The sequence below is a fragment of the Patagioenas fasciata genome, chromosome 15 (genome assembly GCF_037038585.1).
Source record: "Patagioenas fasciata isolate bPatFas1 chromosome 15, bPatFas1.hap1, whole genome shotgun sequence".
Lineage (NCBI taxonomy): Eukaryota > Metazoa > Chordata > Aves > Columbiformes > Columbidae > Patagioenas > Patagioenas fasciata.
The window spans coordinates 14,230,320-14,244,304 of record NC_092534.1 but is presented as its reverse complement, the minus strand read 5'-3'; the positions used below and the strand labels follow the sequence as shown (position 1 = coordinate 14,244,304).

At 53.7% G+C, this 13,985-nt stretch overlaps 2 protein-coding genes across 2 annotated transcripts in view; both read right to left on the bottom strand.

The window, feature by feature from the left end:
- The window catches only part of RADIL (Rap associating with DIL domain), a 21,791-nt gene extending 14,438 nt beyond the window's left edge, over positions 1-7,353 (bottom strand). The window contains exons 1-2 of the mRNA XM_065850383.2: positions 7,257-7,353; positions 3,793-4,351 (exon numbers count right to left, since the gene is read on the bottom strand). Of these exons, the coding sequence (XP_065706455.2) occupies positions 3,793-4,351; positions 7,257-7,292 (595 nt within the window). The 5' untranslated portion in view covers positions 7,293-7,353. The remainder of the gene's footprint in view (positions 1-3,792; positions 4,352-7,256) is intronic.
- The window catches only part of MMD2 (monocyte to macrophage differentiation associated 2), a 24,011-nt gene continuing 17,301 nt past the window's right edge, over positions 7,276-13,985 (bottom strand). Inside the window, exon 7 of the mRNA XM_071814945.1 lies at positions 7,276-7,361. Coding sequence (XP_071671046.1) covers positions 7,305-7,361 — 57 coding nt within the window. The 3' untranslated portion in view covers positions 7,276-7,304. The remainder of the gene's footprint in view (positions 7,362-13,985) is intronic.

Sequence of the window (13,985 nt, the reverse complement as noted above, 5' to 3'; positions counted from 1 at the left end):
AAAGGGACACTCGCAAGCTCAGACCCCAAACAAAAATGTCATCTGCCTTATTTGGTGAGGAATGGGCTGTCGATTCTGAAATACATTTTTGTGTTTGTTTGTTTTAAATCGAGCGCTCCTTTGCTGGGAAAATGAAAGAGATAGGGATGGAGATGGGGGGGGTAGAGAAGGAGAAAAATAGCCCCTGCTGTTTACATGCCTTGGGATTAGGGCAAGGCACGGCCAAGCGGTCCAGTGCCCCGCATCCTTCTTAAAAAGGCAATTGGCCCTGCTCACATTCCCATCATGGCCAGCAGCACAGCACAGGACGCCTGCGTCCTGCAGATGTGAAATCCAGGGGGGTGCAACCAGCCTGTCCGGGCAGGAGAGCAGCCCAGGCCACTGGGGATGTCAAAGGCCACCCCAAAATGTGTCTGCAGGCTCCCTCCAGGAGCCCCATCCTCAACCCACAGCATGGAAATGGGCCAAAGAGATGAAGGATGGCCAGGGCGATGCAGGTCCCAGCCCAGCTCGGGGGAATGGAGGAGGAGAGGGGCTGGATCCTGGGGAGCAGCTGTTGCTGGAGCTCATTGCACCAGGAGGGAGCAAGGGCTGCCAGAACTGGGGTCCCGCTGCCCAGAAAACACGCCATCACCGGTCCCTTATCTAGGGAAAAGGAAGCTTCTGTATTTATTTTGTGTAGGAAAAAGCAGCTTTTTTACTACCGATAGAGCCCCTGTCACAGGCTCCCCACTAACCCCGGAGCTGCGCTGGAAAGATAAACACGGCTCTTTTCCTGAGCAAAACAAAGTCCCTCCATAAAACAGGTTATTTTTTTTCTTCAGTCCTCTGGTATGGTTTTCTCCTCCCAAGTATGTGCAGGTTATCTGACCCAAAACACTTTCTGAGCATCCCTGACACAGCGCAGCCCAAGCAGAGCTGGCAGCTGCTGAAGCCACGTGGTGATGGGGATGGGAAGGGGGCTGGATCGTACCCTGTCCCTTAGGGAGAGCTGGGCACCCCAGGCAGGGACACCACGCACCCCCAGGCCAGTGTCCACTGGTCCCCACCACACTGCTGCCTCTAATCCCATCCTGCATCCCAGGGGAAAACCTGCCGGTTGTGGTACCCGGGATTTTGGCTGGGATCTGCCTCTTTTTCAGCCTAGGAAAGAGGTTCCCTTTTCCTGGCTGAGAAATAAATCAGTCAATAAATAATTCCATGGGCCTCAGGCAAAAAAAACCCAACACGCTTTGAATTTACCCAGGAGGGGCCAACACTGGACTAGTCCTTCCTCATGTTGTTGCAAAGCAGACACTGCAGGGAATCCTCCCTGGAGACTGTTGTGCTGAGGTATAATCAAAGCCAGATCCTCAGAGGTACCTGGCAGAGTATCTTTTAATGTAACAGCCTTAACTCCTAAGTTTCTCAAAGTGTGCGAGTGATTTAGCCTTCTGCCTCCCAGAAAAACCCCAGCAAGCTCAGGACATGGTGCAAAATGGGGCTGATTTGGAAGATGAATGCCATAAAGAGGTCAAGTGCTGCACCTCTTTCCCAGCACCCTCCCATTTATGGGTGTTTTCCCTGGATGTTCCCTTATCTCCTTAGAAAGAACAGGGCTGGGGTGGCAGTGAGGGAGGGCATCAGCCTCGTTTACTGTGGAGATGCTCCACCTGTGCAGCTAATTAGTGAGGAGTGAGTGCCTTCCTCTCCAGTGGAAAGCAGCTAATAAACTAATTAGGATAATGAGTAACTGAGCAGATAAAACTCTCAAGCTATTTGCTAGGAGGTCATAGATGGGTGGGGGGCCTTTCCCCCAGCTCAGCAGCAGGGCAGGCAGTGATGCTCCAGATGGGGTGACACCAGTGGTCCCAGCGATGCCCTGAGTGGGAAAGGGCCCTGCAGGTATTTATTTCCCTGGGAATCTTGCTTTGTAACATCTCCATCCTTTTTCTGCCACAAGCCCAAAGTCCCTTTATTTTTGCACAGATGTTGCACTTTCCACCCCACCACCCTGCGCAGGGGACCTCTGCCAGCTGGAGGCTGGTGACAAGGGTGACCCTAGTGGAGTCAGTCCCCATCACACCAGGAGTTTTGCGTCTTTTTCTAGGCTTCTGGGTGTGGGGAAAGCAGATGCCTCCCCTAGACGTGCTGCAGCACTCCCATCCATCCCTGGCAGCTTGTGGATGGGGTGGGACTGTGTGATCCCGGCACCGCAGCATCGCTTTGGGCAGTGCCACTGGCACGAGGCGAGACTGGTGACAGAGCCCCTGGTGCCACCAACAGAAAGGGCTGCAGGAGTGAGATTTTAACGGGTGAGACAAAAAAAGGGTTGTGTAGTCTGCAGAGCAGGCAGCCTAAATAAACGCGGGTATGGGTTTTCTGTCTCGGAAGAGCTTGGTCAGCTGTGGAAAATGCCTAAAGGTTAAAAAACTGAGACTTTCCACCACCCCACCCAGGAGTGCTGAAACAAATGAAGTGATATCTACACTGAAAGCATAATGGGCTTATTTCCAGATCCAGGGCACGTGATCCAGTCAGGAACTGCTCCTCCATCAGAAATCACCAAAGGATGCCAAGCCCAGACCAGCTCGGTGCTGCCCACCCCCCTGCCCTGTGTGGGAGCCTCCCCCTCCCCACGGCTGCCAGGTCACGGGTGGGAAGGCTGCTTGCTGCAGCCCAGGGGGAGAATTTGAGGCCAATGCGACCTTGGGCTCAGGCAGGGAGCTGCCACGTGGCCCTCCCCAACACCGCACGCTATAGCCATTGCGCTTGGATCTTGCCCTTCTCTCTATTCAAAAGATGCTGTTTTTAGAGCCACTGCTCTCCAAAGTGCTTAATGGTTCTCTGATCCTGGCTGGAAAAAGAGCTGGAAAGAACAACATCCACCTCTGCAGCTCCCTCCATGGCCTGAGCCTATTTCTCTCCGTTCACATCACACGTGCAGCCATCCTGCAGTGTCCCCTCCCTGAGCACGGGACAAGGACCGGACACAGGGAGGGGTTTGCCCAGTAATTCTGTGTGATCTTCAGGTTATTTCTGACCATCACAATCTCTTCCTACAGGTGTGAGGAACTGCTCAGTGCCCATCCAACAAAACCCCTCAGTCGACACCTCCTGAGTCTGATCCAAACCCCTCCGTCAGCAGGTCAGACCCATCAAGGGCATCACGCAATTTAAAAACCTAATTTAAAACCTTTCTGCCCTTGTTCTTGTGGGGTTTTTATCTGAGGGCAGAAGGAAAACTTCATTAGTGTGTGCTGGGGTCACTTATTAACCTGCTGGTTCCTAATGATGCACTTATCTCCTCCTGCCAGCCCCAGGCTCCAGCAGGCACCTTGAGGGGGGTCTCCTACCCTACACTGTTCTCTCTTCATTAGCTTTTCATTTTGCTTAGTTGTTCCTGCAGATTTGCACAGGGTGTCTGGCCTGGGGGATACCCATGGGGAGATCGGGGTACAGGGGTGGGGGGCAGTGCTGTGCCAAGGATACCACGATGCTGGTTCAGTGATGGGAAGAGCAGACAACACTGATGGTCTTGCCTGTCCATCTCAGCCACGAGCTGGGGTTTGGTATGAACCCCTAGACTGGCTGGGGTAAATATCTGAGGTTGCCAGTACCAAATTTGTGCAGGAGAGCACTGAGTACCAGCTCTACCCAGGAGCCTTGCAGCTAAAATGTAGTTACCCTCCCACTTGCACCATGCCCCACTGTGCCCAAAACACCTGCAAAAGCTGCTGGTGGGGGGGTGCATCTCCCGCAGGGGGGTCACAGCTCCCCAAACCCGCTCCCTGCCCCGTGCCCAGCTCTGACCTGCAGTGGTGGTGTCCACATCCCTGGCCGCCAGCTCCTCCACCTCCGCTCTCCTGCGCAGCTCCAGCCGCCGCGAGAAACCCTCCCTGGGCTTCCAGAGATCCTGGATGAGCAGCGGCTTCTCGTGGTCACCCAGGACCCTCAGTCCCTCTGTCTGCCACCGTTTCTCGGGACCCTCGAACTTCCCGATGACGTCGCACAGGGCGTACTGCCCGGCGCTGAGCTGGCTCAGCCCATAGCGCTCCAGGGCTTCCTTCACCAGCTCCCGCGCGCCCGAGCTGCCCGTCGCCAAAACGCTCTTGTAGTTGGTGCCTGCACAGATGTTGCCCCCGAAAATCTTCAGGATGCCGGGGGCTGAGAGCTGGGTGGAGAGCTCGGCTGGATCATCCTCACCGGCTGCCGGGGAAGCAGAGGCTGAGCTCCGATCCTTGTAGCTCAGCGTTCGGTACAAGACTTGGGAGAAAATCCGGCTCTGGCGCTTCAACCGGTTCTTGGATGGTGGAGCCATGGTGGAGGAGGACCCATAAAACATCATGCATGAGGTTGTCATGGGGTGCAGCTGGGCAGGGAAGAGGGGAAAAAGGGAAAAATCAGCTGTTTGGAGGCCAAATGTGCAGCACGGAAGAGCAAGGAGGAACTGGCTTGTGGCCACGGAGGAGCCACTGTCACCTCCAAGGTGGAAAGGGACAGCAGTGAGGGACATTCCCCTTGTGCAAACCAGAACACCAGCGGCCAAGTTTAGCTGGGCTCCTTGGCATCAGCACAGTTACCCCAGGATGGATTTGTCCCTGAACACATGGCCTGGAATGATCCCAAATTTCTGCATCATGTGTATTAATAGGTCCCTCTTGCCCAAGCAAAAGGCAGGAGGAGAGCAGAGCTCAGTGGGACTTGGCGGGGCCCATCCCGCTTGGGAGCCAAAGCATCAGCAGTTACTTACACTAACGAGTTTATGGAGCAATCCCATTTTTATTTTAGAGGTGAAACAGAAAGCTCAAGTGCAAATTCAATCACTCTGAGGTCACCGCTAAACGCTTTTGCTCACCGAGAGGCACAGGGTGAAAATGGGCTTTAATTAGCCTTTCTAAAAATGTCCTGACTCTGGCAAATCTCTTGGCTGTTGCTAGTTTGCGGAGGATGTTAAAGCACGCGGTGGCATCGCTAACAACGCTGCCCTTGTCACATTAGCCGGGGCAGGGCTGCTCGGGGCAGCGACTGGAGGAGATGTGGCCACGGCCGTGCGAGTGCTGCACCTCGGTCCCCAGGAACGGGCTGGAAACCACGATGCTCTGCCGGCTCTCCACAGACAACGGCCCTGCCCGATGTCACTGCCGACATCTGGGGCCAGCTCTGAAATTGCATCCTGGATGCACAAACACCTGGCGCTTGCACAGCGCTGGTGACGCTGTCAGCTGCACCACGTACCACTGACGGGGAAGGTACGGAAAGAGAATCTGAGTGTTTCTGATTGGGACAGGATGGGGATTTCCCTCACCTCCAGATTTATAATGTGCAGGGAACAAGCACAGGCAGGGTGCATGCACAGGGGACCCCCAAAATGTCCCACCTCCTATCAGAGCGCTTTGATGCAGCAGTCAGCACGATCCAGCTGTGCATGGTCAGGGAGATGTGGGTGCTGGCGGCTTTCTGCATCTGCAGCCCCGTCTCACTTGGGCAGGATCTCACAGCCTGACCAAACCCAGCGCTATCAGGCAGAATGATGTCGGCCCTGGAAAGTCTCCAAACCACCATCTAATTCAGGAAGAAAAAGCGTCCCTGCTGCTAATGGAAGAGGTCACCTTCTAACCCAGAAACAACTTCCCTGCTGTGCACGGAGGATGTCTGCAGGGTGTGCATCCTCCCAGCCTGGGACAAGAGGCCAATTGAACCCTGCCCATGGGGAAACTGAGGCACCAACAAGCGCTAAGGCTGCAGGACGTGTCTAGGAGCTGTGCCATCCTGCAACGCTGCTGCATCTCAAGTCACCCCTTTCCCACCAGGACTGTAAAAATACCAGGGTTTGTTCTTTTTCACAACCCACCATCTCCAAAAGTGAGGATGCAGCTGTTGTCTGGGTGCTGCAGGGCAGGGAGGGGAGCCAGCGGCTGCCCCTGCCCTGGCACATCACCGCTGTCTGGCTCACTGAAACTGGGCTTTGCCATCGGCCTGCAAAGCAGAGCTTAGTGTCTTGTGTTTGGTACCTCTCCAGCTGAGCATTTGCCCCAACAGCTTCATCACAACTCGCTGGGTTTGGGGAAGGCTGTTCCTGCTCCCACCTTGCAACTGGGGAAACTGAGGCAGGGGTGGTGTTAAAGCTACAACTCTCCCCACGCTGCTGCTCCTCCTCCAGCTGAGCCTGGAGCTACTTCTCCCGCTGGGGATATCACTTGGTGTCTGCTGTGTGACACCTCCTGGGAGTGACCCAACCTGAGGAGCAGGTCAGGGCACTGGCAGACAGTTGGGTTCAAGAACAGCTTCCCCAGGCTATTAGCACAGCCCTGCCAGCCCTCACTAACATTGAGCAGAGGAAAAACTACCCCAGCGTCCCTAGGAGACCTCGCCATTAAGGATGCAAAAGACAAAACTTCATCATCAAATCACTGTTTTCAGTTCATGGATTTAATTTCCTCCACCTCTGCTGCTGGTAAAATCGTTCCTCCAAGTCCACCTCACAGACAGAGACACCATCCTCGCTTCTCACAGGTCCCTGCCTGGTTTTGAATATGTTATTTATAGCTCAGCTATTTTCCTGTTCTTTCCATCGAATGCAGCTTCTACAGAGTGCAGGAGCAAAGACATTTCACAGGGAAAAAATATGAAGCCTGGACTGTGAGAAGCTTCCAGCCTGGTCCCCCTGTTACTCAACATCTGGAGCAACACAAGCACCATTTCACCAGCTCCCTGAAAAATCACAGCCTTATCCTGAAGACAGAGTAATGCACAATCTTAATCCTTTCAAGGACTTGAATGGACATGATAAGATGATAACGAGATGGGCTCTTCCTACATCTGTACGTTCAGGCGTGACGGTCACAGGCATCTCCCAGGACGGTAAAGAGAAAACCCCTCCTGCAGCTACGGAGGTATGACCTAGACTTTCCGAAAAGGTCCTTTCTTCAGCATTCAGTGACGTCTTCTCTGGTAATGACTACACAGGAATTAGGCAAATCTCTGTGACTGCCTCCCCATGGGATCTCTGTCAGGTATCCACCGCCTCCTCGCACGCTGTGCCCGGCCACACCAGAACCTGCTGTTTTCCTTGGCTAGCGTCATCTGTATTCATTCTGCAGAGCTATGACAAATGCTTTCGGTATTCACGTGGCCACCACATGTCCTTCCATCACCACAACGGGCTCTGCAACCGCCGGGGACTTTCCTGTGTGCTCCGAGGTTCCTGCTCCCACTGTGGGTGAGCAGCTCCTTCCCTCTGCCCCCACCCAGCGCACACGCAAACCTCCCCTTACCTTGCCATCCTTCTCACATGCCTTTTCTCCTTCCATTCATCCTCTTCCTCAAAACAGTCCGTCCCCCGTGTCACACATCATCCCAGGCGGGTGCCTGTCACGTCTCTGCAAGAGGAAGAGGAGGAGCGGTCCTGGGCTGCTCACAGCGCGGTGGCTTTGGAGGGCTCAGAGATGCTGCGATTCCGCTCCTGATTGGCATCAGGTTTGCACGCAGGCTACTGAGCCACATATATATATCCCCTATAGCTCACCACCTCACCATATTCCCACACCTCAAACTAAACAGCCCAATCGCTTGCTGCAGTTGAGGGCTGCTGGCTCCTGTGGACCCATGGGGGACATGTGGCTGGCGATGGGCACGTTCACGCATGTTCATCCAGCCACAGCCTATAGATGGGGAGGACCAGCCCACCCCAAGCTCAGGTTCCGTTGCAGCAGTAACACAGAAGCCCTGGGACGGGGGAGATGGAGGAAGAGCGAACCCTGCCATGGTGATGCCCACCAGCAGCATCTACCCCATCACATAGAGCCTGGGAGAGAACAGTTATAGGAGAAGAAACTCTGCTGTAAAAGAAAGGTGAAGGGGAGGAGGTGAGACCAGCAACAACCTGGTGACCTTTATCTCCTTCTCCCAACCGCACATGTCCCTGGGGACCCTCTTGCCCACAGCTGGATAATGAGTCCTGGACCAGCTCCTTCCCTCAGTGGCCACAGCGCGCTGGGATTCTCACCGAGATGTGTTTTCCCTGAATTTCAGTCTGTTTTGCTGGACGTGGAGGACAAGCACTGTCCCCTCGCCCACCCAGCACCGATCTGCAGGAACATGATCAGTGATAACCCAAAAAGAAAGGAAGGGGGGAAAAAAAGCACCTGCAAAGTGCCTGCAGTGATTTCATGGGTGTTTCTCAGAAAGAGCTGGCAGGGCACAAGAAATACTCTTTTCCGTGGCTCTGCTGTGATTAAAGACAAAAGCACCAACTAATTAAATCACCTAATCAGAGCCTCAGTGCAGGTTCGATCCAGCCCCTCTTGCTGGCCCAGCTGGGGTGATAGGAGAAACCTTCCACAAGGTTACGGGTCGTGATGCAAAATGCAAAGAGATGCTGAACCCACCTCTGCTGCTCACCGTTTCTTCCGATAATTAATCGCTCTCACTGGTTAAATATTTATGCCTTATTTCCACTGTGTCTGCCTTCAGTTGCCAGACATTGATTCTTGTCGTGTTTTTCTCTGCTCAATTAACAAGCTCTTGGCCACCATGTATTTTCTCATCTACGAGAGTATTTAGATGCTTTAATCAAGCCCTCCCTTGTTCCTCTTTGATTTATGAGCAGACTGACTGGATGGTCACCTCGTCTCTCACTGTAGGACATTTTCTGTAGCCGCTTGGTCCCTTCCCTTTGGTTCCCACATCCCCTCTGCCGAGATGGAGAGACTGGGTTTGGCTGCCATAACCCCACATTCAGTTCTGGTAGTGCCCTGACTGAAAATACAAATAACTGCTATTTTTTCCAGAGCAGAATTTCCCATTAGCCTGAAAATGTTCAATTCTCCAGCACAGAAATGGAGATACACACACAGCTGTCCCTCGGGCAGCTTCTGCTGGAGGTGGGAGCTGGTGAGCCCCCGCATGAGCATCTCCTGCTGAAAATAGTGAATTTATCATCCAGATCAGGGACAGGAAAACATGTACCACTCCGGTTATTATTATTTTTGGGTGCAAGAAGGTTTCCATTTTCCACTCAGCTCCAGTTAGGAAGCCTTTCGCTTGCCCAGTTTGCCTCCCGGATTTGTGCAAACTGTTAACGCTGTGCTGCTCTGGGTCAGCCCCAGGTTTTTCCAGAAATAATTTCTATCTCCTTTCAGATTAGTGATAAAAGCGCTGAAACACTGAGGGCATGCTACTAGCCAGCAGTGCCCAGCAGTGATAATCTTCTCTGATAACTGCCTTTGAAATGGATCAGGTTTATTTAATGCCAGCTTTCTTGACACTGTATAATGTCAGCTCGAAATATTGGACTGGATTGACTTTTTTAATATGGGAGAGTGCAGATTTTTACAAGAATATCACCTTGCATAACTCAAATGCTTCGCAAAAGTGTATTACAGCCAGAGAGACACCTCTCGTGTCAGAGACTGAAATAATTTCTTCTTGCCAGGAGTTAATTTCCATATAGCCACGTTGGATGGCAGGAATTTATTCCTGGTGCTCAAGTCTTTAATCAATTAAAGCCTCAGCCAGGTTTCTCCCTCTTCCCCCTGAGGGGATGCTATCAAGCCAATCAACCTGTAGCTACCAGGTCATCTTAGTCCCTTTTGGGAAGAGCAGCAACACTATTAAAACACTTTTCAATCTTCTGGAATTTCCCTGGGGCTTGTCCCCACACAGACTCAGCTTTGCATAGATGGGCAGTGAGATTTCAGCTACAACCATCCCAGAATGGCAACCAGAAAAGCGATTTCCCCAGGTCTCTATTTGAAATATTTTCCATTTTTTTTCCTTTTTTTTTTTCTTTTTTTGGATGGAAACGACTGCAGTCGCAGCCTCGGTCTAATGGCAACAACCACAGCCTGGATGCTGCGAGCGGAGGGAGAGGCCACTCCAGCACTGCAATGTGGAACAAATTATAACTCAGAGAGCAAAGGAAATGAGAACACCCTGGACACGGCAGCTTTGACGTGCGCTCCTCAGATCCAAATCCTGCCCCTCTGTAGATCCCGTCCCTACAGCCGGGGCAGAGCCCAAACCCCCTTTTCCAAATCAGAGCCCCCACTCCCCTCCCTTGTGGATCAACTCTCCCCTTCAGAGCCTGGCCTTTTCTTGAGTGAGTTTTATCTGCCTAATCTAGGGACAGATCGGAGGCTGATAATGTCAATGCCAGCCTCGGTGCCGTCTTTAGCCGGATCAGAGTGGGTAAACTCCTTACCGCGTTATTATTAGCAGCAGGCGCTCTGCGGTAGCACCCTGGACCCCGCAGCCCAGGGACCAGTTAAACAATACAAAGGCAGTCCCAGTCCTGCAAAGATGAACTAACCATTTCTCCTAAAGGCAGCTATAGCTCTATGAATAGATTATGACGATTTGAGACCCCATTCTGCAAGGACGACAGGAGCCCTTTTAGCAGGTATTCTTCTCTTGCCTTTTTTAATTTTTTTTTTTTCATTATTTTAGCAGGATCTTTTGAGCCGCCAACGTGCATCAGCTCTCCGGTAATGCGCAAGTACAAATGCCAGCCCTCTGCCCAAGCAGCTCTATTCACACACGCGGCAAGAAACATTTCACAAAGAGCGTTTGCTTTCCGCTGCCTTCCGAGCAGCAGAGTCTCGGTAGGCTGCCTAATTATAAGACCTTAGCAATAATTTTTTTCCAGCGATAATTAACTGGTCCTGGAAAGTGCTGAAAATAAGCACTTCCCAAGCAAGTAGCAAACTCCCCTGAGTTTTCTCTGCCAAAGTTACAACTCAGCATGACGCTGCTCCAGCCTCACGGGGACACAGACCATCCCAGCACCTCCCCACCAAGGCCCGAGATGCCACAACAGTCACAAGCTGCTGGACACAGGTGAAATAGTGTGTGTGGAGTAGTGGTGGGATCCCAAGGGGTGTGGAGTGGGGATAAGGGCCCCAAGGGGTGACCTATTAGGAGAAGGATCCCAAGGAGTGTGCAATGGGTCAAAGATCCCAAGGGGTATACAATGGGTCAAAGATGCCAAGGAGTGTGCAATGGGATAAGGATCCCAAGGGGCGTGAAATGAGATAGGGATCCCAAGGGGTGTGCAATGGGATAGGGATTCCAAGGAGCATGCAATGGGATAGGCATCCCAAGGGGTGTGAAATGGGATAGGGATCCCAAGGGACATGCAATGGGATAGGGATCCCAAGGGGTGTGAAATGGGATAGGGATCCCAAGGGACATGCAATGGGATAGGGATCCCAAGGGGTGTGAAATGGGATAGGGATCCCAAGGGACATGCAATGGGTCAAAGATCCCAAGGAGTGTGCAATAGGACCAGGACCCCAAGGTGCTGCGTCCCCCCAGCACAGCCCTCCCTGCCCGCCCGCTGCCCGGTGCTGTTTTGCAGGCAGCAGGGCAGGTTGGGTCTCCAACGGCAACCGGGCAAGCCTCAACCCTCCCCGCCACTTTCCTCCTGCCTCCACTTTCCAAGGGGACAAGAAACAAACACTCCCGTCCGAGCAGGCGGGGGAACGAGATCTGCTGGCCCCATCCCGGGGAGAGGCTCCCGTTGGCGGGGGTGTCCCAGGGGATGTCACAGGGGGAATCTTCCCCACCACCCCATCCCCCAGGGAAAAAAATAGGGGATACCCCGGGCAGGGTCGGTCCGCGCCATCCCCCGCGGTGCGCGCCCCCCGCCCCCGGTACTCACCCCGGCAGCCTCGGCGCGGCCCCGGCGGCTGCAGCGCCCGGAGCCGCCGGGGCTGCGCGGCCGCGTCCCGGGGCGGAGCGGAGCGGAGCGGAGCGGCACCGCGGCGCCCCCCCGCGGCCGCCCGCCGCGCAGCGCCCCGCACCGCGAGTGGGAGGACCGGGAGGGATGAACGGGGGCACCACGGCGTGGGGGTGCCCGGTTCTCCACGCTGGGCACGGTGCCCGGTTAAGATTCTCGGCGGGCAGCGAGACGGGCAGGGCTGCGCGGGCGGCGGCGCCTCGACTGCGTGGGCAGCTGCCGGCTTGGGCCGAACGGGTTTTATCAAACAAACTCCGAAGTCCACCTGGAGATTCCTGTGGCTGGGGGTTGGAATCGGGAAGGGATGGATTGTGACTGCGCTGGGGAGCTGTTCCAGACAAGGTGATCGCTGATGCTCTGCCTCTCGCAGTTAAAAAATCTCCATTTGGTTAAGTGCGTGTTTTCCGTCCAATGGTACAGTGGTTACTCTTTGGTTGGGAAGGTGGGTTTGTCACCCAGACACACTCTGAGAATGACAGTACAAAGGCAAAGTGAAGTCAGGAGGCCTCCAGTCCATCCCCATTGCCAGCAGCAAAGAAATTATGAGTGAGGTGGAAGTTGCGGATCAGGTTTCGGGGTGAGTTCAGTTGTCCCTGGAAGCAGGGAACCCTCCCCAGCTCTCCAGGAAAGCTGCCAAACATTGCAGCATGTGGGGGATCCGGCCCTGTTGTAATTATGATGGAAAGGTGCGAGCGAGAGGGTAACCAGTGGATGTGCAGAGCTGACAGTGCAGCCAGAAAGCTCCCTGGATGGGGGCAAAATGTCCCTCTCCGAGAGGAGCCGGTGCCCATGGGAGAGGCTGGTGGGAGCCGGTGGGTGATCTGGGGTGCGCAGCGAGCAGTGCTTACCCTCTGCCCACTCTGCCACAGGTTTCCCTCCTCCCTAGACCTGGCATCCTTGCTCCCCTGCAGCAGCAGCTTCAGAGATTGACACGTCAACCACAGACTCGGCCACCGCAGGAGAGGAAATGACAAGGCCAGAGTGGGTGTGCACGGCCTTATGCTGAAACCACTTTGGTGAGATGCTGGCAAACCCTTCAGCTGATGCTGCCGAGCACAGGGTCGCCATCAGCAGTCTCACCGATTCATGTTGTTTTAAAGGAAGTTCTGTAGCTTGGAGCTCAACTCATCCATGATCTCCTGAATTTCCCTGTGCAGTTGGTGTGAAGGGCAAAGTGGCACTGTCCCCCCCCGGCAAGCCGAGCCAACAGATGGCAATGCCATCCGTGCACCGAGGTGAGTCAGTTCTCAGCTCTCCATCGCCGTGAGCGGGGCCTCGCTGCAGCTGGTTGAGCAGCTCTTCTCCTCACCGGGGCAGCGATGACATGTGGGGCAAGTCAGATAGAAAATGAGCTTATTTCCAGATGCTGCAGGGAAACTATTTTTGATTTAACAAGCGGCCAATAGTGAGGTATCTTGAGTTTTTATTTCAATCCTACTCCACAGGAAACAATATTTGCTAGCGTTATTTTCCTTACATTTGTTTTTAATTTGACCCAATACTGTGTTAAATATAAAATACTGATTGAACAAGAATGGACAGTGAAAAACGTGAGATGCTAAAAAATCCCTCAAACCCTCCTCCAGACATCCTGAATGTTATGAGTCATTTAAAATTAGCATAAAATAGGAGGACAATCCAACAACCTGTTCTGTGCCCCCCACCTTGCTTTGCAAGGGAAGGACTTGGGAAGCAAGAGAAGTGGGGACTTCTCAAATACGGAGAAGCCTACTCGGCAAATTTGTGCTCAAGGCAGGGTGGTGATGTCCCCGATGGAGCCTGGCCACCCATCCCCATCCAGGCACCTGCCCTGCCCTTGGTTTTCAGCAGAAGGCTGAGATCAAGTGGCCTTGGAATGGTCTTTCTGGCACTTCCCTGTATCTTGAGAGCCCCTGGGCTGGATTTAGGGCCATAAGCCCCCAGTGGCGAAATGGCTTCTAAGATAAAGCCCTTGGGATGAAGCCTGCAGACAAAACGTGACAGTGGTCCCTGGGCATCCCCAGCCCCTGCCAGGGGACATTTCCCTGAGGGCTGGGACTGCTGTGTGCATGGTCTGTCCCCAGGGTGATTACACTGTGGGATTTAGTGACAGAGGGGAACTGCAGTTGTCACCGTCCCCCACCACTGGGAATCCAGTGCCTCAGACTCGGTGGAAATTGCAATGTGTCCGTAAAGCACCAGTCAGCTCCCAAGTGGTCCACGGGGTCCTCACATGAGCCCTGTGAGGTAGGTCGGTGTCTTCACCCTCATTTTAAAGATCAGGAAA